This window comes from Rhinolophus sinicus, chromosome 5, assembly GCF_057876585.1.
Source record: "Rhinolophus sinicus isolate RSI-liver-muscle chromosome 5, RSI-T2T, whole genome shotgun sequence".
Classification (NCBI taxonomy): domain Eukaryota; kingdom Metazoa; phylum Chordata; class Mammalia; order Chiroptera; family Rhinolophidae; genus Rhinolophus; species Rhinolophus sinicus.
Window position 1 is genome coordinate 41,408,668 of NC_142505.1, and position 23,639 is coordinate 41,432,306.

The window sequence follows — 23,639 nt, forward strand, 5'->3', positions numbered from 1 at the left end:
TCTCCTCAGTGTGGACACCAACACATCCTACTTCTCCTTTCAGCCACTGGTGACTTCCCCGGTGTCCTACAATCTTCTTTTGACCCTTTCTCTTCCCATGGCCCACTACTTATTAATACAGAATACCATTTTTTTTTCTCAGATGGACACAGATGGTGGCCAACAGGTGCAATGGAAAAGACAAAGTTGGTTCCTCAAACAGCCAAGTCCTTTTTTCCATTTCCTCACTTCTTGGTTCAGAATGGTGTGATAGGAGGAATGAACTCAGATATGACAGACGTGGGACGGAATCTTCACTAACAGCTAAGGCCTTGGACATCTCATTTATTAAACTCTCCTACCTCATCTATAAAATGGGGATGATAATGCCTCCTTAGTTAGAGATTCAATGCAGGTTAAATCTCATAAAGATTTTAAAAGCTATGCAAAGCACCCGACTGCTCAATTCATTTTAGTTTCCCTCCCTTTCTAAGAACCATACAGATATTGTAGCCTAGCAAGGGAAAGTTCAATCTAAATTTTGCCTAGCAAGAGATTTATTCCTAGTTATCTGTTAGAATTTAAGTTCTTCAGAAACTTTCCATTATCAGCAAACATGCATCTCCCTAAGAACTGATTAAATCAATGCCTCATTTTTATTGGCCTAAAATGGCTTTTATGAATCTATGCAAACTGCTCTTAGGCACGTATTACAGATGAAGAGGATCTTAATTCAATTGCATTGGTTTTACTTAGAATTAAGTCATTAGTAGACTGGGGAGGTCTGTGGAGGCTGGTGATTATGTCCCTTGAGTTCCTGTTAGTTTTTACTTTGATAGTACTAATAAGATGGAGGGATGAGTTTAATGATGATTTAACATAATATCACTATAACAGAATCATTATAACATTATAACAGAAAAACAGCTCTCAGTAACAGATCTCTAAGAAGCAGATCTTTAAGTCAGCTGTGTTATTACCATTCTCAATCCCTAAAAAGAACTGCTTTGAATCACCACAGAACGGCTGCTTGTGTTCCTGACGGACATTTATGGAAACACATTAAACTGTACAAGAGGTGTGCCAAACATGGGTGAATCATTCAAAGGAAATCTGCCAAACAGAACTCAGAAGCAGAGCCAGGTTTAACAGCATGCTTCTTGAAAACTTCTCCAACATGTTTCTGGAATGTTCTCAGAAGCCAAGTAGCTTCCAAGAATGCAGAGCAACCTCATCTGCTATTTCCTATTACTCTTGCGTTTCTTCAGGAGTGTTTGGGAGGAGGCAGCAGATAGCAGCATCTTTTTTTACTTGTCAGTAAAAAGCATCAACCGGTCACCCACCTGGAACAATGAGGCTGAACCCCCAGTTTCTGACGCCCGATACTCTCTCCAGGCCTACTGCTGCTGCCTGCCAGAGCTGAGAGGCTGGCAGGCTCTTCTGGCCTCAGCCCTCCGGCCCACACTCATACTGATGCCAGCTTTGGTCCCTGCCACTCCCCTACATCACCATCTGCAGTGCCCTGGTGCCAGCAGGACCAGGTCAGACCCCTACTCACAGATACGCCGTCCACGATCTAGCCCTCCTGCGCCGCCACTCCCAGGACGGAGCTACATGAAAGGGCCCATGCTGTCCCTTGTGTCCGTCTGGCAATCCCCTATTTATCCTTTAGCATCCTCAGATGTCGCCGACTCCGTAAGTCTTTCCAGCTAGCTTGTGTCCCTTTGGACTCTACCAGTTTTTGTGCAAATCCCATTCCTCGTACACATCCATTTAGTAAGTAACTATTAAACACCTCATAGATGTCAGGCTTTGGCACAAGGACACAAGAAGAGCAACACTGGTACAACCCACTTACCACACTGCCTATCGCACTGAATTGCAATGATTTTGGGGCCACCTTTAGGACCAGACCCACGTTTTATTTCTTTCTGTACTGTTAGTACTTAGCCCTATGCCAGGCATATAGTAAATACCCAAAGAATATTTTCACAAAGTACTGATTGCAAAAGAAAGAATTCCAACTAACTACTAAACAGCTTTTACAAGTAACTTAATAATGACGATAATGATAAGAATAGCAGGCACTAACCCTTACTGAGTATTTACTATGTACCAGGTACTGTACATTCCACGCATGATTTAATTTCCAAAACATCTTATGAACAAGGGGTTACCTAGCCCTCATTTTACGAGAAGAAAGCTAAGGCTCAGAGGTAAGCACTTAGGGAACGGGCATCCCATGCTGTGCAATAGAACTTTCTGTGATGAGAACGTGCTACACACGTGCTGTCCAATACAGTAGCCACGAGCCACATGTGCTGTGGAGTATGTGAAATGTAGCTGGTACGACTGAGAAACAGAATTTTGAATTTGTTCAATTTTATTAATAATTCAATAGCCACACGCAACTAGTAGCTACTGTATTCAACAGTAGGCTAAGCTGTCTCATTTGTAAAATGAGGAGCTAAAGTAATTCCAAACATCCTTTCCTGCTCGGAAAGTCTGTTCTTTGTACTATCAGGTTGGTGCAAAAGTAACTGCGTTTTTTGCAATTACTTTTGCGCCAACCTGACATTAGACTCACTGCAAGAAAGCAAGCACAGACCAGGAGATCAAGGGGATATGGAGACACAATTACTTCTCTGTGGACACATTTATGAAATTACCAATGTGGACACATTCAACAAGCACTCCTGGAGACCTACATATATGCCAAGAACTATGCTCGACATGGCAGAAGCTATCCCAGACAGGCTGGGGTGCTCCTGGAGAAGAGGCACACCCACGGGTGTAAGACTGAGGAAGGGGTGCTGTCTGCAAGGGCAGAAGGAACACTGCTGTGGACAGCACAGACATAAACAAAAAGGAGGGGCTGACAGTCATGTGAATACAGGATAGAGGCACTCCAAATCAGAGGAAAAAACATGACACAATCATTAGAAAGCCACTTTTTCGGTCAACTTTTGAGAATGCAACTATTGCTTTAAATAAAGAGAACATGTATTAGTAATTCTGTAGAAGGAAATACCTAGAGACCATCAGGTAATTAGCAGTCATATGACTTGAAGCATGCATCATAGCTTATTAAAAGCTGATGAAACTCCATAAATATGTTAAAAACCACTGAAATGTACATTTTAAATGGGTGAATGGTATATGGTATGTGAACTATCTCAATAAACTGTTTTTTTTGTTTTTTGTTTTCAGAACCTGGTGAAAATCGGTAACATTATATTTGGCCAATCTAAAACCTTGATGTGAAAAGAAGTGCTTAAGCAAACCCCTCGAAACCTCTGCGAAATGATATAGGGAGCACCCCCCACCCCCACAACGCATATCTTAGAATTGATAAAATGAAGGCTAAGGAGTGAAATTTTGGCAGGCTTACTTTGGAAACTGCCTAGGGTCAATACTAAATTACGACATTCAATTACCAAATTCTCAGTTACTGAATTACATACAGAACTTCATTTTGAGGTAGACTCCTCTATATGGTGTCACCCAGGCCCAGAGACCAATAGCTGAAAAGAGATCATACTGGAAACATACCTCTTCTAGGCTGAGTTGCAAATACTCAAAGATCCTATATGGATTTCTTCTGCATATTAGTTTCTTTTTTGGTGCCAACTGAAGAGAAATAAAATACATATAGAACAAATGGAAGCGCTACATGTTATATAGAGGAGATTGCATTTTAAAACGAACAATTTTCTTATAAATTTCCCAGATTCACATTTGTTGGATTCATGCTGTTAAAAAATAATTTTGTATTACTTATATGGACAAAGCAGTTTTAGTTTTTCTATTATTAACATTTTGATTTATTTCCTTTCTTTTTGCCCCCATGAATTTTTTCCCCATAGTTGTGATCATTTTGTTGGTTGATTTTATGGGCTTTTTTTTACCCAACTGTACCTCACAAGTGTGTGTCTGCGTTTTTAATGAGACTTCATACACCTCATTTGCAAAGCTAGATAATATTTCATCAAGTGGGTGCTTCCCATACTGACCATTAGGTTGATTCTCATTTTTAGCGATCACAGATAATTCTAGGGCAACTCTGACAGAGCGTCCCTTAATGAAGTGGCTGTTCATCTACTTCCCATTACTTCTCTTGTGATGGCCGACTTCCACACCTGAGGCCTGCCCCCACGGCTATACTCAAAACTCTTGCAGTCACCACTGCATTTCTTTTTCTCCCAAACAAGGCAGGGGTTATTGGACCTGCTTTAATTTGTACATTTTTTTTAAAAGTTAGTTATTCACAAACTTTAAGGTTCTAGTTGAAATAGCCCTCACAACCACGGAGCCACCAGGGCAGGGCCTAGTGCCTGCTGGTTCCCTCAGTGTCTGCAGGTTGGTGTCCTGACCACCTCTCACATACCCTGGGTGCGTAATATGGGCCTGCTACCAGTTCCAAGTAGGGGACATCCGGTTAGCCATACCTCCTATAGGCTAGAAAGAGAGGGCTTTGGAGGAAGGGACGTCTTTTCCTGTACTTACTTCCTCATTTGGGGCATCTTCCCTCTCGCTCACATCACACATAGCTTCTTCCACCAGAACGTACTCAGCATCAGGCCCTCTCTCCCTGGCACAGATGAGACCCACTTGTCGACTGCTGTCCTCAGGCTGAGCACCACACTGGGGGAGGAGAACATCCTGTTTGCTGCAATGCCCTTGGGGGAGAGGTGCCGCGACCTCTACCCCATGTTCATCCAGGTCATTTGCAGTTCGTGGGTCCTGCCCAGAGTCCTGCAGGAGGTCTGACTGCTTGCTGGGATCCTCCAAACCTTCTGACTTCCCCGAGTCCCCGTTCATCACAGAAAGATTCTCTCTATCCCCTGTGCCTTCCATCTTGGAAACCATTTCAGAGTTCAGTTCATCATGCACCTGAATCTCTACGTTCTTTTTTACACAAGGGTGCTCAAGTGGTTTTGTGTAATCCTCGAGGATTCTATGCACTGTATTCTCATCCTGCCCCTGTCTTCGCATGAGCTTTGTGGCCCACTCTACACTACGCTGATACCTGCAAAACAGAAATACTGTTAGTAACAACACTTGAATTTTGATATTTAAAAGACAACAGAGCATGTAAAGAAGATGGGAAGGTAATATGCCAAAATACTGGTTTATAGTGGTTGTCTCAATGGTGGGCTATAGTAAATAGTATAAATGTCTTTATACGCTTCTACAGATTCTAACTGTTCTGAAATATGCATGTATTACTTTGTGTTTGTTTTTATTACAGAGCTTCATTTAACTTGCTTAATTTGAAAAAAAGTTGATCCTAGTTTAACAAAGTATGAACATTTTTATAATTTAAAACTGGTGGACCAAATGATTTAGGTAAATATAAAGAGAAAATGGCCATCCTTTTCAGGATTTATTCTGTATTATTTTCAATTTTAGATGTCATGTTTTCAGATATATATTCCATTCACAATATAAAGGGCCTTTGTTTAGTATTGGAAAACAAAAACGAGAATTTCAATAAATATTGTTCACACTAGTTCCTAATGTCTCCACTGCACATGGAAAGAAATTATTATGGTTATATACATACAGCCAAGCATCCTAATAGAAATGGCCCCATTTTCCGTAATAATTTTTAAAGTATATTTTAATGAGACAATACATGCTTAGTTTCTTAAACTTGAAGGCAAACCTTTGACAGAAATTGCCGTATATCAGAAGCGATGTGTGACATGGAGCCTTTCCACTATGATCAACAAATACAGTGTGCCGAGTGCCATCCAACAGAAAGGCAGGGATCTTCAATACAGGAAGCGGTACATCGAACCTTAGTAACAGTGTGTGACAAGTTTCAAATTGTTTGGTGTAGTCAGCCAGGTGTGAGCTATGGTTGAAAGGTGTGTTTTAAAGTGTGTTATAAATCATCCTCCATCATGACAATGCTCTGTGTCACACATCGCTGCTGGTACGGCAACTGCTGTCAAATAAAAACATTACGGTGTGTCCTCATCCACCTTATTCACCGGATCTGATACCGTGTGACTTCTGGCTCTTCCCTAAAGTCAAAATGAGGCAGCCAAGACAGTGCCACTAAAGATACTCATGAAAGAGGACTTCCAGAACTGCTTCAGAAAGTGGCAAGAATGACGGCAGAAGTGTGTTTGAAGCAAGGGGGAGTATTTTGAGAGGGATTAATGGCAATGTATTTTTTACTATAAAACATTTTTAAAAATTTAAACATTCATCGCATTGTTTGATTACAACTCGTATGCAAAAGAATTACTGAATTAAAGGTTCAACAGTTCCTTCTTTGAGCAGAAGAAGGTCTAGAACTGAGAGAGACAGAACACACACAGGTCACTGCTCTGGTCTTTGCAAAAGAGTGGTCCAGGTAGATGTAAGTACAAGCCCTCACTCCATCATGTTCTCATACTAGCTACAGACCCTGCTCTAAGGCTCAGTTCTTCCTCTGTGAACCAGGGATCAACTGTACCTCCCTCATGGATTTGTGGCAAGGATTAAAGGAGACAGGATATGTAATGTGCTCGGGACATAGTAAGTGCTCAATAAACATTTGTTACTATATGATTGTGGGGTTTTTAAGGAGACTTGAAAAATAAAAACATTTTGATTCAATCTGCATCACATTAAAAAATGCAAATAACATTTTAATGAATGGAAATGTACACCTTATATAACTGTTCTTTGAGAGCAGGGGCACCCATGTGGGGACAAGCGCTGTACCACATGTGGGTTCTGGAGGTGGCTCTCTGTGATTCTCAGCTAAGTCACTTAGCATCTCTATGTCTTTTGCTCCACAGCCAAATGCCAGAATCATGCCTTCATTCCTGTGTTATATAATGACCTCAGGTGTTCGTTTATGAAATCTCAAATGAGACTGTGGCTGCAAAAGTATGTAGAAGAAAGCCTCTGAGCAGGCCCGGTGATGAAAACAGCCAGATACACAAATGACATATGGCACATGAGTCACAGAGCAGGTCTCCTCTCATTGGCTGGTAATGCCTTCAAAAGCCAAGTCCTGCTGTGATTAACCCCAAATACTGCTGGAGAAACAGCAGGAAGAGAAAGGTAAAAAGTAAAAGTCAGAAAACATAAGGGGGAACGTGGCGGAAGAGAAAGGTGGCAGCTCTGATTAGAAACAGTAATGAGAGTGATGAAAAGCAGACCCATTCTAGGGCAGCGACAATACTGAGTGGTACCGTGTGAATATGCCTCAGCTTCTCATGTTTCTAAATCCTGAACACACACCCTCTTCCATTTCCATAGAACACCCTTCTCTACCATCTTATTGATTAATGCCCATTTATTACCGGAAGTTCACAGCAACTTGGTTTTGAGTCAATCTGGTTAGGTCCAAGTACTGGCCTTGAGCAAGCTACTTAACCTTCTCTGGTTCTGTTTCCCCACCTGTCAAAGACTGGTGGGGAAACAGAACCTGAGAAGGTTATAAAAGGACCTATCTCATAGGGATGATGCAAGGAATCATGAAGACAATCCATAAACATGTTATTAGCATAGTATCTAGCACATGGAACATACTCAAGAAATGCAGCATGTAAAACTTTATTATCGTTCTTATTATGTGTCAGTTCCTCTCAGACTTTGGAGCTGGACTGCCTAGTTTGAGCTCATGTTATCTTGGGCAAGATCTCTGCAGGTTCCCATATGTGGGATGGAAATGGCTACACCTACCTCAAAGCTTTCTTGAGAAGATGAACTTAGATACAGCTATACAGACAAGTAACTGGCACTGTTGGAGCAATCAGTACCCACTGGCGATAATGGTGGTGATGACGACGCTGGCTACCGTCAGAAGCTAAGATGAGGCATCCTCCCCTAGCACCTTTGGAGGGAGCAGAGCCCCACTGCACCTTGACTTTGGATTTCTAGCCTCCAGAACTGGGAGAATAAATTTCGGTTCTTTTAAGCCACCAAGTTTGCAGTATTTTGTTATGGCAGCACTAAGAAACTAATACAAAGATGAATAAAATTCTTGGAATGTTACATTGTGTAGCTTACAAAGGGATAACCTTCAGGTAGGTGCCAATCTCTCCCCTCCAGAACCTCACATATTAAAACTGGCTTGACGTTATGTCATCTTTATTGCCAGCCTGATCCGGATGCAGTTCTGAGGGGTGGGCTTCTGATCTATTTGTGTCTTAATTTTGGTTGCAGCAACCTGCCTATACTGCAGCCCCTCCTGGGATAGGGGATCTGCCAGGTTCTTAGCAGGCCCCTCTCACAGACTAGAACCCGACCCCTATCCTCAGCCTGTGGTTTTAGCCAAAGCAGCCATTGGTGTCTCCCTGGTGCCACTACCTCCGGGCCCGCCTCTGGCCATGAGGTTATTGGGCATGTAACCAAAATGGAGCTATCAGATCCTGCCAGTAGTGCTAGAAGCGAGATGAAAAATCATTGTGGGATTGAGTAGTTTTAGAAGGAAGAGTTGCAACTCAAGCAGCACCCCAGGGATGATGAGGATTTCGATGGATGAATATTTAGTCGACAAAATCCTACCAAGGGAGCACTAAGTGTGAGGGCTGCAGAGAGGAACAAGGCATAGTCCCTGTTCTCCAAGAACTGACAATCTACATCTAGGGGTCTGACAAACGGCACAGTGAGGGCACCAAAGCAGACCCCGAGGGGGCCGGAAGAATGACCCCAGCACAGCTGAGAGAAGGTGGTGAAGAGAAACTCCAAGAGTGGTAAGTAAGCTCTACGTGGGATGTGCAGGAATAGCCAGGCAGTGTGAGCGCTTGGGGGTCAGGGAGAAATGTTCTGGGAAATGGGAACAGTGCAGACAAGAACCCAGAGGGAGGAGTCACGACTCTATGAGTGGACGAGGAAGAGCTTCTGTGTAAGCCTCTTTCTCCGACCCTACAGGTGTAGAGTAAGGAAAGAGGTTAGAGCCATTTATGCCCACACAGCACAGGAGGCCGGTTCTAAATCTCAGCACCTTAGCACTTAAAGACTTATACATTACGTGTTAGTAGTTCATGTTTTGGAAGGAGTTCAACTGGCAAAGGATTTGGCTTAGGATTATTGTTAAAAATAAACTTAATTAGTGCATTTCAAATATGATTTGATCCACGTTAAATTCAGACAATTTTCAAGGACACACCTACTACAAAAAAAGGGGGTGAGTAGACTACCACATCAGAAAAGATTACCTAAAAACAGATCTGACTTAAACCAAAAGTGTTGACCAGGGCCAAAGGTCACCATGACTTACCTCTTTGACGTGATGATAGGCATGTCTGTCTTCATATCTGTAACAACAAAGAAGTTCTATGAGTTCAGACATTTTCCTTAAGTGGAAAAAACACTGAAAAATCTAGAAAAGACAAAGAGAATTTCAAGGTTCACAAAATTACACACCTGGAAGGCTGACTAATCCTGTCCAACCAGCAACAGCACTCCCTGCACCCCCACACACTCTTGGGGGGCACAGCTGCCCAGTCAGTGCTCTTGCTGGGCTCCGGTGTGAGCGTGGACTCCTTAACTCAACACTCTGCGCAGGTGAAAACAAGAGGAAGCCTCTCTGCCACCTTGCAATGCACATGCCCTCAGCTTTCAGATGAGAATATGGAGGCCCTAAAGTTACGTGCTTTATTCCCATTCCCCGTGCTCCCTAAGGCACCTTCAGCGAAAGCTGTGCCTATAGAAAGGGTTGTTAAAGTACATTTCATAGCGGTGTTAGTTTTAGGTGTGGATTTGGGAGTTCCCATCTCTACTTCTAGGTCTGGGCATTTGGCTGGAAGACTCTTTCCACTGAAAATGTTTATTGGGTCACCTAATGGTGTGGGTTTTAGTCCTGGTCCTCCCTGACTCTGCCTTTGGGCAAGTCATTTCTCCTTTCCTAAACTCAGCCTCTTCTCCAGTGCATTAAAGGCTTGAAATAGATGAGGTTCTGCTTTAAGACCCTATGAAAGTGAGTTCACAGACTTCTACCTCATTAGGAATTTGTCTTCTCAGTGTCATGGCCTCCCTCCCCTGGTAATTTAACAACAAACAGCAATTTAGCAAGTTTTACTGACAGCCTTCCATGTGCCAAGCACTAGAGATACAGAACAAGGCAAATCCCCTTTCCTGAGATGCTTACAGTCTAGTTGGGGAGAGAGAGCAGTATGACTGATTCTAACCCCACCTGATATATGTTCAAGAACAGTACTATAAAGGGACAGGTTAACTTTACCCGGAAGGGTTAGGCAAAAACACAAAGGAGGAGGAATAACTGAGCTGGGCTGTGAAGAATGAGTAAGAGTTCACTGGGTGGACGGGTGTGGGGGTGGGGGGAGGGATAGGAAGAGGAGAGCAGTGCACAAAGCCTGAGACACAACAAATGCTCGCTGCAGGCTCATGGAATGGCAAGCAGCCCCAGGTGGCCAGTGCCACAAGAGAGTGGGTAGAGGGGAGGGTGAAAGATGCGGCTGAAGCCAGTTTTTACAGAACCTCCTAAAGTGGACATTTGAGATTTACTTCTAGAGGACAGTCTACAAGCTTAATTTCGATTTCCTTGGCATTAATTCATTTCCTTCAAATTTCTATCATCATTTAAAACTTAGTTACTACATAGATCAGGAAAAAATTCTCAATTGTTAAGATTATTACACTATTTGAAAGATAACCACACAATTTGAAAACTTCCTCTTTATTTTGGCCAAACATTAGTACCTGCCAAAGCTGGGTGATGGGCATAGACAGGGTCATTATGCTATTTGCTCTGCCTTTTTTCTCTCTTTTTAAAATAGTTACTAGCAAAAAAATTTTAAATATTCAAAAGTAGAGAGAATAGTATAATAAATCCCCATGCTCCCATCGACCAGCTTTAACAATTAACCCATGGCCAATCTTGCTCCATCTGTTTTTCTGCCCACTCCCGACCCCCAGATTATTTTGAAACACATCCTTTATGTCATATCATTTCATCTCAAAATAGTTCAGTATGTGTTTCTATAAGCACTCTTTTTGAAAAACATAACCACAATACCATTATCACACTTAAAAATTAATACTAATTCCTTAGCATTATCCAAAATCTATGCATCGTCTCAAAGCTTTTTTCTTTTAAGGAAAGTCTGACTCAAAATCCGGCCCATACATTGCAATTGATTGATGTATCTTAAGTTGATTCTAATATATAGGTTTCCCTGCCATGACTTTTTTCTCTGGAATTCATTTGTTGACGAAATGGGTCTTCTGTTCTTGTACCACTTCCCCCAGTGTGGCTTCAGATTGCATCCCTTCAGATGCTATTAAGACAGCGCTACTCAAAGGCGGTCACAGGCCTGCTGATTCAAGAAGAGATGAAGGGCTTGTGCCAACCTTTAAATAACTATCTTACTCAGCCCACTGCTTAGTTCTGCTCACCTTGTTTTCACAGCCATATTTTCATGGAGAAGGAGGCTGTAGGTAAATAGCTAAATAGCTGAAGCTAAATGGAATGGGATCCATTTCCATTCTGGTGCAAAGGTCTTATCTTGCTTCACTCCAGTACTTTGAGCAGCACTGGCTTAACAAGTTCCCCTGTCCTGTGTCTTCTGTGAGTTGGTGGAATTAGAGGTTTGATCAGATTCAGGCTCAATTTTTTGGCAAGCCTACTTCAAAGGTGATGTCGCATGTTTCTATTAGAAGACACAAAATGTTCTGTTGGCTCTTTCTATGTCATCAGCACCATTGTTGATCAATGCCCAGATCTAATAATTCATTAGAGGTTGTAAAATGGTGATATTCTAATCCTGTTATTCCTTCTTTATTAGCAGGACTCTGCTATAAAGAGAAATCCCTCACCATTTGGTTACCCTGAGAACCAGTGCAGATTTACTGGCTTTCAAAACGATGCATTCTCCATAGGTGAATAATGAATTTCTCCTGGCATGTATCAGTAAGAACTAAAGGATTTAAACATTTTTGGAGTATTATTATGAATGGATTTTAAAATAAATTATAGCATTATTCTTAACAATGCCCAAATGTTTCCATGGCCAGTGGAAGCCTCTTTTGAAACCAGCCTAGTAGTTTTTGACCGCTTCCTTGCTTCCCGGTACAAGACGTTTCGTGTGGAAAATCCTGGCTGCTCTCAACCACTCCAACATATCACTCATTTCCTTTACTGTCCCAGCATAACGGTAACAACACTATCACCCAGGAAATAATTGCTGAAAACAATGTCAAGATTATTTTGTAGCTCTTTCTAGATGGCAAGTTGATTGCCCCAATTCTTCAGGTCTCCCATTTGCCAAATCCTTTGACTCCGGGCCAATGGAATATTAGCAAACATGGTGCAATCAGAGGCCTGAAAAGCATTGGCACATTGGGGCTTGCTCTTGACCTTTCACCATAACCATGAGAACATGCCTAGGCTCGCCTGCTGGAGGATGATACACATGGTGCCTCCTGCCCCCACTTGCAGCTGAGGCCATCCTAGACCAGCTGACCAACAGATAACCAGCTACTAGTGAGTCCAGCTAGACCCATTACTGGACTTGATCCATTAGAGCAGCCAGCTGATCCATAATTAAGCAGAGGGATGAGCACATCCAGTCAAGATCAGCAGACCTACCCAGCAAACCTACGGACTTGTGAGGAATTTGGTGGCTGTTGAAAGCCACTGAAATTTGGGCTGGTTTGTTAAACAACATTGTGGAAAGAGATAACTGGCACAGAGTCTATTTATCCCATTAGGACTGAATAGTCAAATTACCATGTTTTCAAGTCACTCAAAATTGATTCCCTTTTGTGGCTATGAGTAGCCTTGTGGTATTTCTTTTCATATTTTTGCCATTATATGTTTAAGATAAATCCCTAGATGTGGAATTGCAGGGTTAAAAGTAAATGCATATACTGGGGCCCTGCATATTCATAGGCAAAACAATGAAGCTGAACCCTTACTTTATACCATATAAAAAAATTAACTCAAATTGGATCAAAGACCTAAATTTAATGGCTGAAACTATTATTAACAAAACTCTTAGAACAGTTTTACCACCAAATTGGTATACAAGTTCCATTTTTTATTTTTAAGAACTGCTTTTTAAAATTTAACTGTTTTGTAATCACGTAATACATTTACAAGGATCCAAAGTCAAATCTATAAAATCTCACCTCTCTCAGCATCGTGTTCCAACCCTTTCCCATAATTAAAATTATCCTTAGTTCAAAAATATGTTTATATTCCCCCCCCCCCCCTTGAGATAAGCCGTAGCACACTATGCAGGCTTTCCTTTACCTTGCTTTCTTCACATAATAATACACCCCAGGGATCCCTCGTTCCTATCTCAGCTCCATAGTGTACCATTATATAAATGCACTATAGTTTATTCAACTGGTCCCCTCCTTATGGACATTTGAGTTGGTTCCAGCCTTTTAATATTAGAAATAATGTTGCAGTAAATAGCCTTGTGGTATTTCTTTTCATATTTTTGCCACTGTATCTTTAAGATAAATCCCTAGAAATGGAATTGCGGGGTTAAAAGTAAATGCGTATACTGGGGCCCTGCATATCCATAGGCAAAACAATGAAGCTGGACCCTTACTTTATATCATATACAAAAATTAACTCAAGTTGAACCAAAGACCTAAATTTAAGAGCTAAAACTATTAAAACTCTTAGAAGAAAACACAGGGAAAATCTGCTAGAACTTAGATTTGGCAATGGTTTCCTAAATATGATACCAAAACAACATGCAACAAAAGAAAAAATAGATAAAGTGGACTTATAAAATTAAAAACTTACCATTTCACATTCATTAGGATGGCTATCACCAAAAACAAAAACAGAAAATAACCGATGTGGGTAAGGATGTAGAGAAATTAGAACCCCTGTGCAATGCTGGTGGGAATGTAAAATAGTGCAGGCGTTTTGAAAAACATTTTGGCAGCTCCTCAAAAATTAAAATAGAACTATCATATGATCCAGCAAATCCACTCCTAGGTATATATACTCAAGAGAAATGAAAACATAGTATGTCCACACAAAAACCTGTATATGAGTGTTCACAGCAGCATTATTCATACCAGTTAAAAGGGGGAAACAACCCAATATCCATCTTTGGATGAATGTATACACAAAACATGGCATCTCCATATAATGAAATATTAGTCAGGATGAAATTCTGATATGGATGAAACTTGAAAGAATTATCCTAAGTGAAAGACACAAAAATCTTTATAATGTATGATTTCATTTATATGAAAAATCTAGCACGGGCAAATTCATAGACGAAGAAAGCATATTAAGTTTACCAGTGATTAGAAGGAGAGGAGGATGGCAGGGGTAAAGGTATATATAATTTTGCTAGACATTGCTAAACTTCCCCCGTAATGGTTGTTATCACTTGTACTCCCACCAGCAATGCAAGAGGGTATTTCTCAGGTCCTTACCAATGGTCAAATTTTGGGATTTTTGCCAATCTGATTGCTGGAATGATATCTCATTACAGTTTTAATTTGTATTTTTTCTTACAATAAAATGTTTTAGAAAATCCTTTTTAATTATGTTTTAACCTGCTGGTATTGGTTATGTAATTACCGCGAGAAGGCCTTAGAGAAATACACTAAGATAAAAGATTTATAAACTAAAGAGGAGAGGGCCAGCAAGTGAGAACTATACACACTAGTATGTTTTAACAAATACATCGATGTCATGGCTATTGTTGTAAATTCTAGAAATAAAACTCATTTTGCATACAGGTGAGCAGGTACTTAGTTACCAGTACTTTCCACATGCACAGTACTCCGCTAGGCAATGCTTAACAACAGAAAAGCCTGAATAACACTTTTGATAATTCCAGAAATTAGCCAAAACACATTTTTACCAATTACAAGAACTCTTTCCCCTTGATTAGAATTATTCTAGTTAATATTTTGACTCCTCCTCTATATAACAGAATTTTACTATGTACTCTGAGGTGTAAGATCAAAAAGAAAAGAAAAGAAAAGAAAAGAAAAGAAAAGAAAAGAAAAGAATAACTTTCCCAAAGAACTGAAAGATGCCCAAGTTTACCTTTCCATTTAGCAACCAGCTTAGGATCTGAGATTGTGAAGTTTGGACGGCTTCTAGACAGGATACCTTTGCCAAAATAACCCTTCCGGGAAGACAGAAAAATAAGGTTAGTTCACCTTTAGTTATCAATTTCTTGGCTGAGGGCAATTAACTATTTGAGTTAATAAGAGATTCATTTCACTTTTTACAGCTTTACATTTTCCTCTGATTGCCTAACGATCACTAATGAGGATCTTAGCATTTTATCTCTTTGATTATTTCAAGAGTACTAGTAAGTGTTTAGTACACCTCGTTTGTCTCATAACTAATGATTTCAGTCTAGGTCTGATAAGTCGAAGGCAACAGGGCAGGCAGAGGCAGGTTTTTTCTTCACATGTGGGTCAGGAACAGTGTGCCTAAAAGCAAGAGCCAAGTCTCCCAGGTACAAAAAGCTCTTGGATTCTTTTGTACCTAGAATGGAAGTATTTCTTTTCTTCCAGCTGATTCCAAAAACAACACAGACTTTTCCCCCCATTTCTTAAAATTATAAAATATTTAAGCCCACAGAAATTTGAGAGAGTAATAAAATGAACACCCTTTACCCTTCGCCTAGACTTAACAATCAGAATAAATGGCCTCTTGCTTAATGTTACATACTGCAAAAGTGGAGAGAAAATGCCCTTGGCCTAGACCCCAATCTCACCAGGGTCAATGCCACCCAGTGTATCCCACTTTGGGAAGGTGGCTACAACCTGTATGTTTTATATAAAATATCTAGAAAAGGCACCTTATGGAGACAGGAAGTAGGCTGGTGGGTGCCTTGGGCTGGGATTAAGTGCAATGGGCATGAGGGAACTTTTTGTGCTGATGGAAATGCTTTAAAACAGGATTGTGGCAGTGGTTGCACAACTCTAGGAATTTACTACAATCACTGAATTGTTCACTTACAATAGGTGAACTTTATGGTTGTAAATTATACCTCAATAAAGCTATTTAAAAAATGCCCTCAGTGGTGAATTGGCCATGGGTGGGGGGAAGGAAAGCAAGCTACCAATCTCAAACCAAACCTATTACAGATGGAAAGCAGCAAAAACTAGAACTTGTTCTTATCTAAGGAGAGGTCCCCAACTAGGAGAGAGAGCAGACAAGGAGCCAGAGTACATGCTGAAGCCCCATTTGATTTGTCCATGAGCCAGAACAATATGCCACTCTGTGGTCCTCTGGGATGGAACAGGAGTAAGTGGGGAAGTTTTACTTTTTACCCATTAATTTAATTTCTGTAAACTGCGTGCTTTTTAAAAAATGAACACACATTGTTTTTATCATTGAAAGACAAGAAAAGTCAATGTACTGACCCTACTTCATCAATGAAATGTGGGTTCAGGATGGGTGTTATCCTCATGACATATGGCTTTGGAGCACCTGAGTCAAATTGTAGTGTTCCTACATGTGTCCAGGCAGCAAGGAAAGAGTATGTGTCACTTATGGCTTGTTTCTGGGGTTAGAAGAAGAAACGATAGCTGGCTCAGGGCTGCCAGGAGGTAGCATGCCATGGCCACTTGTACTTACTTTCCCGTACAGCTGCTCAATATCTTCTGCGTTCCTTACAATTACATTGTTGTTTATCATTTCAGCGTGGAATATTTTGAAGTCTTTCTTAGGACCACAGTTTGGACCAAAAGGGATCGGAAATGGGGACTCATAATTCTCATACACTCTTCTTTTCCTCTTTGGGGCATGGAAAACTGCTTCTGCCATTTCTCAAGCATAACTGTTCTTTGAAGAGTATAATGAAGAGAAAGAAACATAGTCAATCAATAACTACACTGATCAAAACTCCAAATACATTTATCCCTAGGCTCAGAAAACTTTGTAGTCTGTAGGAAAATATTTATAAAGCAATGAACTAAATGACAGAGTAATGAGAATATTTTTGAGAGCAGTGTAAATCTCATTCACCTAGAATATCTCAATTAATTCTCATAACGACACCCATGAAGTCAGTGGCATTACTTCTAATTACGCTGATAAGACTGAGGTCTAGTGACATGCCCCAAGTCACATTGCTATGCAGTCTCCTGATGGCTATAGGATTTCTGTCTGTTAGGATTACTCCCACTCTTTTACTCAGTCAATAGGCATTTACTGAGCACCTATCAGCAGCAACTAATAATCAGAGGTGCTGGGGATATAAAGATAAAACCAAAAAAGACCTTGTCCTCAAAGAACGAAATCTAGTGAGCACTTCATTTCCCAAAAAACAGGACCTTAAAATACATTCCAAACATTATGTCAATCATTTTTCAATATTTAAGGCAAATTGATAAATAATAACAACGATAGCAGCGGTTCTCATTTAAGGCTCTATTGTATACCTCCATGGGTGATGGCTAAGAGTAGGCCCTCTAAAGCCAGCGTGCCAAGATAGAAATCTGCTTCATCACTTCCTAGCTGTGTGACTGTGGGCAAAAGTTAATCTCTCCATGCTTTGGTCTCCTCATGTGCAAAATAAGGGTAAAAACAGACTCTGTCTTATAATTAAGACCCATAAATTGCTTAGAAGAGGACCTAGTACACACCGAGTGCTATGCATGTGTTTGCTGTAGCTATTATGAAGGGGTTAGTACTACCAACACCATTATACAGATGAGGAAACAGACTCAGGTTTGGGAGATTTTATAAAAGTCTCCAGGGAGTAGGGGCACTGGACACTCCCAGGTCTGCTGCACGTCAGAGTTACAGAGAACTGTGGGACTACTTACTGTGCACCCAGCACTACAAGAGAGTCAAGGAAGCTGAAGTCAGTACCTCTCCCTTCCAGGCTTTACACTCAGCCTGAGGAGACAAAACAAGCATCTAACACACAACAGGCTGCCATTCAATAATGGCTAGAGGAAGGAAGTAAAGTTGAGTGTATTGTGCGATAAAGACATAGAGCCACAGTTGATGCATTTAACTTAGGAAAAACTCAACCATACGCAAGGGGAAAAAATGCAAACAGTGCAAGCGGACGGATGCCCTGGAATGAGACAGGAGATTTGAATCTCCTCCTGCTTCACTCCCAGGTCTGGACTTGATTTAAACGGAGAGCAGAATCTGGTGCTTGGAGACCCAGTGGAGCCATAGCACACACACCTTTAGCCTATGTGGCTCCACGCCCTCAAAAGGAGAAAAGTAGGACTAACTATTGAGGTGCCTCCTGCACTCAATAGCAGCATCCCACTGGCGATGGATGTAATCAGGCCTGACACAGCAATGAAGGTGGCCAAAGCTGAGGAAGGAAGGTCAGTGGTTTTAAGGGTTCATGACCATTCAAAAGAAATTAAAAGTTTTGTCCAATGCGTGGTACCTTTACTCACCCTCTCAAAGAAGTTGAGGAGTTAAATGAGGACAAAGACAAACACAGACTAAGGAAGAGTTAGAGAAACTGATACATCAGTTATAGAGATAAGTAAGAAAAATAAGGGTCAGCAAGTTGGAACCTTCATAGCAGCAAAACGCTAGAATAATTTAATTTCTAAGATCCCTCAACGGAATCACATACTGAGCATGACTGTACACATTTTATACACACACACACATTGCTGTACAGCATTCACAACAAAACCATGTATACTGCAATTAAGGTATTTTTCTTCCAAGAACATTTTAACTAGATTTTCACTTGCTGCCTTATTCCTCAATCCAAGCCAACTATTGCATTTAGTATTCAACTGAAGAAACCACAATTTATTCTAAAACTCAAACAATGCTATTTTGGCTATTTTGAGGCAGGATGTTAATCTCTAATGAGGATCTTTCTAGAGATTTACAGGAATGATTCAGACTTTTATGAGATTTTCACTTTTATAACTTAACCTCTGGTTGGTATTTGACTTGTATATATTACCTTTGGAATTTTTAAAGAGAAAATGTTTAAAAGGGCTAACTTCTAGAACTTCCAATTAAATTCTCTCAAACAAGCAAAAATGAAAAGGTATATTTTAATCCTGGTTTGTTTAGTGTTTTTGCTTTCAGACTGCTGTTACTCTAAAACAAGAAAGAATGAGCTATAATACTTGATGGCAAGAACTCTGTATTCCAACAGAGTGTTTGATAGAGGGGTTCCTGCCACAAAACACTGTTTTTTCACAAAAACCTCAAAATCCGGGATCTAATGTCACTTCTGCCCAAGTGACAGAAAGCACATCAAAAACGTGGCTCATAGGAGGCCTTCCACATATGGAAGTTGCCATTATTATCATTTGACCTTCACAACCCACTTAAGCTCTCTGAGCCCAGTTTCTTCATCTTCAATTTGAACAGGATTGGAAAACAGTCTGGAGTTATTCAGATGTTAACACAGAGTAACCATATGATCCAGCAATTCCATTCCTAGGTATAAATACAAGAAAACTGAAAACATGTTCGTGCAAAAATATGTACATGAATGTTTACAGCAGTATTATTCGTAATAGCTAAAAAGAGGAAACAACCCAAATTTCCATCAACAGATGAATGGATCAACAAAATGTGGTATATCCATTTAATAGATTATCAGCAATAATAATAAAAATGAAGTACTGATACATGCGACAATGTGCATGCATCTTAAAAGCATTATGTTAATTGAAAGATGCCAGTCACAAAAGACCACATATTGTAGACCATTAATATGAAATGTCCAAAATAGGCAAATCCATAGAGACACAAAGTAGGTTAGTGACTTCTAGGTGCTGGGGGAAGGGAGAAATGGGGAGTGACTGAATAGGTATGGCGTTTATTTTCAGGGTGATAAAAATGTTTCAAATTAGACTGCAGTGATGGTGATGGTTGCATAACTCTGTGACTATACTAAAATCACTCACTTGTACATTTTACAAGGGTGAATTTTATGGTATGTGAATGATCTCTCAATAAAGCTGTATCTAAAAGATTCAATAGAACAAACCAGATGATCTCTAGTTTCATAGTTTTGTGGAAGAGTTGTCTGGTGCTGAACTTAGAAGGCAAAGCAGGGGAGAAAGGACTGAATTCACTACTGTCCAAAACTGCCACAGGCATTTAAGAAATATTTCTTTAGTGCCATGATAGGAAAACAGCATGATGCCAGATGTGGAATGCAAGATTAGAAGAGGGTAACCATTATGGGTAGGTACAGCATTCGAAGTAGGTACTGACTGTGGTGTATGCTACACAGGTGGTACTATCCTCATTTCACAGACAAGGAAACGGAGGCTTAGAGAGGACAGGTCATTTGCCCAAAGCCCCATAGTGAAGGAAGGTAAGAGGTTAGTAAGGTAGGGAGAGAAGGCATGGTAAGAAAACAGGCCTAAAAGACCTGTATGTCTGAAGCACAAAGATATATAACGAGGAAGGACTACATCCATTGTCAGGGGGTTTGGGATGTGAAGGTTGGTTTAGACTTAAGAGCCAGTGCAGGTTATGACAACTGAAAAGAGATCAAGAAAATTAACCCGGGGTGGCTCATAAGAATGGCTCTCAAGCTTGGCTGTCCTTAGAATCACCTGGGTAAATTTTAAAACTCCTACTGTCCAGGCCTTACCTGCAATTACATCAGAAATTCTGGGGTGGGACCCAGATGATTTCAACATGTAACCAAAGTTGCCAACCACTGGTGAGAGGATGGCCTATTCATACACACTTAATCCCAATAAGCCTGAGGTAAGGACGTTGCTATTCCCATTGTACAGATGAGGAAAAGGACTGGGGGGGGGGGGGGCTGAGGGTTATGCACCTGTAAGAGGTGGTTCCTTTTCCTTTCCCAAACTTGGGCACACCTGACTCCAGACAACAGCAGTGATCATTAAGTAATTTACTTTTCTATGGAAACCAGGGCTTGCTCTTTATTCTTCCCTTGAGCAGATAACACCTTTTAGGCACTCAGTTGTTTATTCCAAGCAAAACAAAGAGCGGGGAAGGTAAGCTACATTTAGTTTTCCAGTTCCCTGGGTCAGCCTTGCCAAACAAGCCTGGTTAATACCTACCATCTAGCAAGTTCACCTTCTCCCAATTAAAAAATGTTTGAAACTCCAACTGCTTACGTCCTGGGTTAGGGGAGGCGGGGATAAAAGGGACAAGGCAAACAGTCCTCCCTCGGGGGATCTTTCAAGTTAGAACCCGAGACTAAGACAAACAAACGATAAACCTTTGAAGGGTGTTGTGAGGATTAAAAGGGTAATTGTGTGAAGGTGCCCAGTACTGGGCCTACTACCACGGGGAAGTGTTAGCCAGACGGTGGCTGCAACTGCAATAAATGATGGCACACAAGCCAAAAAGCGTTAAGGGCTCAACAAATCCGTCACTGTCTGAACTTATCCCCTTGCTGGTTTCCTTGAGGGCCCTCCACCCCCCAGCAACCCCACTAGCGGCTGAGGTCTTCCCGCGTCAAGGCGGTGTTGGATGGACCTCGACGTCCCCAGCCCTGGACATGGCGACAATGTTTCCAGAAAGAAGGAAGAAAGAGAAGTACGAAGGACTACAGATGCACGGAGAAGGGGAAGGGGGGTTAATTCCGGCAGAACTAGGAAGCCGAGCGCCTCGTCCGGCTGTGCAACCCGGAGAAAGTCTCTAGGCCCTTTTCACTGTCGCCCCGGAGGACTTCCAGAGAAGGCTACGTCTCCTCCTGGGACTGACAGAACCTCGCCCCTGCCCCGCGTGCTGGGGCCACAGCGCCCAACACCGGGATACGCCGCCCGCTCCTAAGTCCAAGAATCTTACCTCCTTCGGCCCCACGCACTCGCCGTTACCCTGACAACGCCGGCCAGGGGGGCGGACCCCGCTGCCGTCAAGCAGTGCGGCCGCAAAGCCGGACGTAATGCGCAGCCGCAGAACCCGAGGGACCGTCCGCCGCCGAGTCTTTACTGAGCGCGCCTGCGTACAGCTCTCCTCTCCGTGTGTCTCGACTTTCGAGTATAAAGCGGAGGTAGCATGTCCTCTTTCCTGTGCTCCCGGGTATTATACGGAGTCCCCCTGCACAGTTGCTGTTTTCATTTAATCCTCACAACAATCCCTCACCACCCATTTTACAGATGAGGTTCGAAGTTATTCGTCCAATATCACGTAGCTAGGAGCCGAGATTTAACCCAGAGTCCTCGCCCCTGGGGAGATGGGACTCTTGAGCGACCAGTCAGTCTATTACACGACCCCGACCCTGAGGAAATGAGGCTGCTGAAGTCAGCCCTGACGCTGGTTTCAGCTTACTCAATGCATACGTATAAGCTGCAGTATGCAGGGCACAAGTAAGCACCCCTTCGCACACACCTGATCAAAAACTGTGCACTGGCTGCCCTGTGCAGTAAAAAGAGCAGACCAGGAGTCAGATCTGCATTTGTGATCTCACTGGAAGTGTGATCTTGAGTGAGTGACAATCTTTCTGAGCCTCAGTTCCCTCTACTGAAAAATGGGTCGCCAGGATTAGGAAGGATGAGCAAAAGTGTGTTGGGAAGTGTAAAAGTTTCTCCCGACTTGGTTATTTTAAAGGCGGCCTGTAGGAAGTCCAATACTATATACCTGCCCAAATATGAATTCCAGGGTCCTCAGGGCGCATACCACACATGCTAGGCAGTTGGGGAAGGTGGGTAACGGAAGGGTGGGGCTAGGTGTGATGGGCTTTGGAATCTGGACCTTTCCCAATTTTCTCTTGTCTCCAAGCTTTGGAGCTCGCTGTTGCCCCTGCCCGGAACATTCTTCCCTACTCTCTTTGCAGCAGTAATTCCTGGTCACCATTTAGGTCTCAGTCAGATATCTCTTCCTCCAGGAGGTTTCCTTTTGCTTCCCTAGACCACCTTGGATGAATTTCCTCTGTGTCCCCTGTTTCCTGGTCCTCCTTAACTGGTCTATGAACTCTTGGTATAAAGAGCTCAAGACACGATGGGCCTTAAATGGCTTAGCTGAAGAGTTCAGACTTTAGATAAACCAAAATCAGAATAGTTTTCTGTTAGTGTTGCGAAAAAGGGAGAACTTCAGCAGGATTCATAGGAGAGTGGTATCAGAATGAACTGGGCAGGAAACAGAGTTGGGCGAGATATAATATTGTACCAGAACGTGCCAGTTTAGGAAATACTGGTTTTAGAATTAGAGTTTTAACAATGAAAGGGAACTCAGAGGTTATCCATTACAACTTCATATTTTAACTTATAAGAAAAAAGGTTCAGAGGCACTGTGAGTTGTCATAGGTAGCTGAGCAGTCTGAGGGGGATGCTGAGACTAGAGCCAGTCTCCTGAACCTCCTCCTGCTCCACAGCCAGGGGCTTGGGATTCCCCCATAATGGAATCTTAGGTAGCTGTCATCTGGAGCCTTGTCCCCACAGAGGGTCCCCACAGAGTGGAAGTTACTGAATAAAATATTCTTCCCTCAAGACTTTCTCCTGAATGTGTATTTTAAACCTTTTGTTATGTTCACTTTCAAACATACATAAAATAGAATTATCTAATAAATCATCACTTCCACATCTTCAGCCTTTAGTATCTTATTTCTTTTACACACTCCATATACACACTTTTATCCCACTCCTGGAGTATTTTAAAGTGACCCCAGACATCATATAATTTCACTCAAAATATTTCAGTATGTACCTCTAATTTTTAAATTTTATTATATATATATATATATATATATATATATATATATATATATATATATATATATTTGATTCTCATTATTCCAGTAATTCTATAG

The 23,639-nt window shown here is 41.6% G+C and overlaps 1 protein-coding gene across 4 annotated transcripts in view; it reads right to left on the bottom strand.

Moving 5' to 3' along the window:
• TSEN2 (tRNA splicing endonuclease subunit 2) overlaps positions 1-21,802 on the bottom strand; it is a 33,821-nt gene extending 12,019 nt beyond the window's left edge. The window contains exons 1-7 of one of the 4 annotated variants that reach the window (XM_088798398.1): positions 21,680-21,780; positions 16,529-16,735; positions 14,981-15,062; positions 9,209-9,245; positions 4,873-5,008; positions 4,486-4,623; positions 3,532-3,609 (exon numbers count right to left, since the gene is read on the bottom strand). In XM_088798398.1, the coding sequence (XP_088654524.1) occupies positions 3,532-3,609; positions 4,486-4,623; positions 4,873-5,008; positions 9,209-9,245; positions 14,981-15,062; positions 16,529-16,717 (660 nt within the window). In that variant the 5' untranslated portion in view covers positions 16,718-16,735; positions 21,680-21,780. Of the gene's footprint in view, positions 1-3,531; positions 3,610-4,485; positions 5,009-9,208; positions 9,246-14,980; positions 15,063-16,528; positions 16,736-21,679 lie in introns of all 4 variants that reach the window. The other 3 variants (XM_088798396.1, XM_088798395.1, XM_088798397.1) reach the window with 3 other exon arrangements.
• Positions 21,803-23,639: the final 1,837 nt, after the last annotated feature.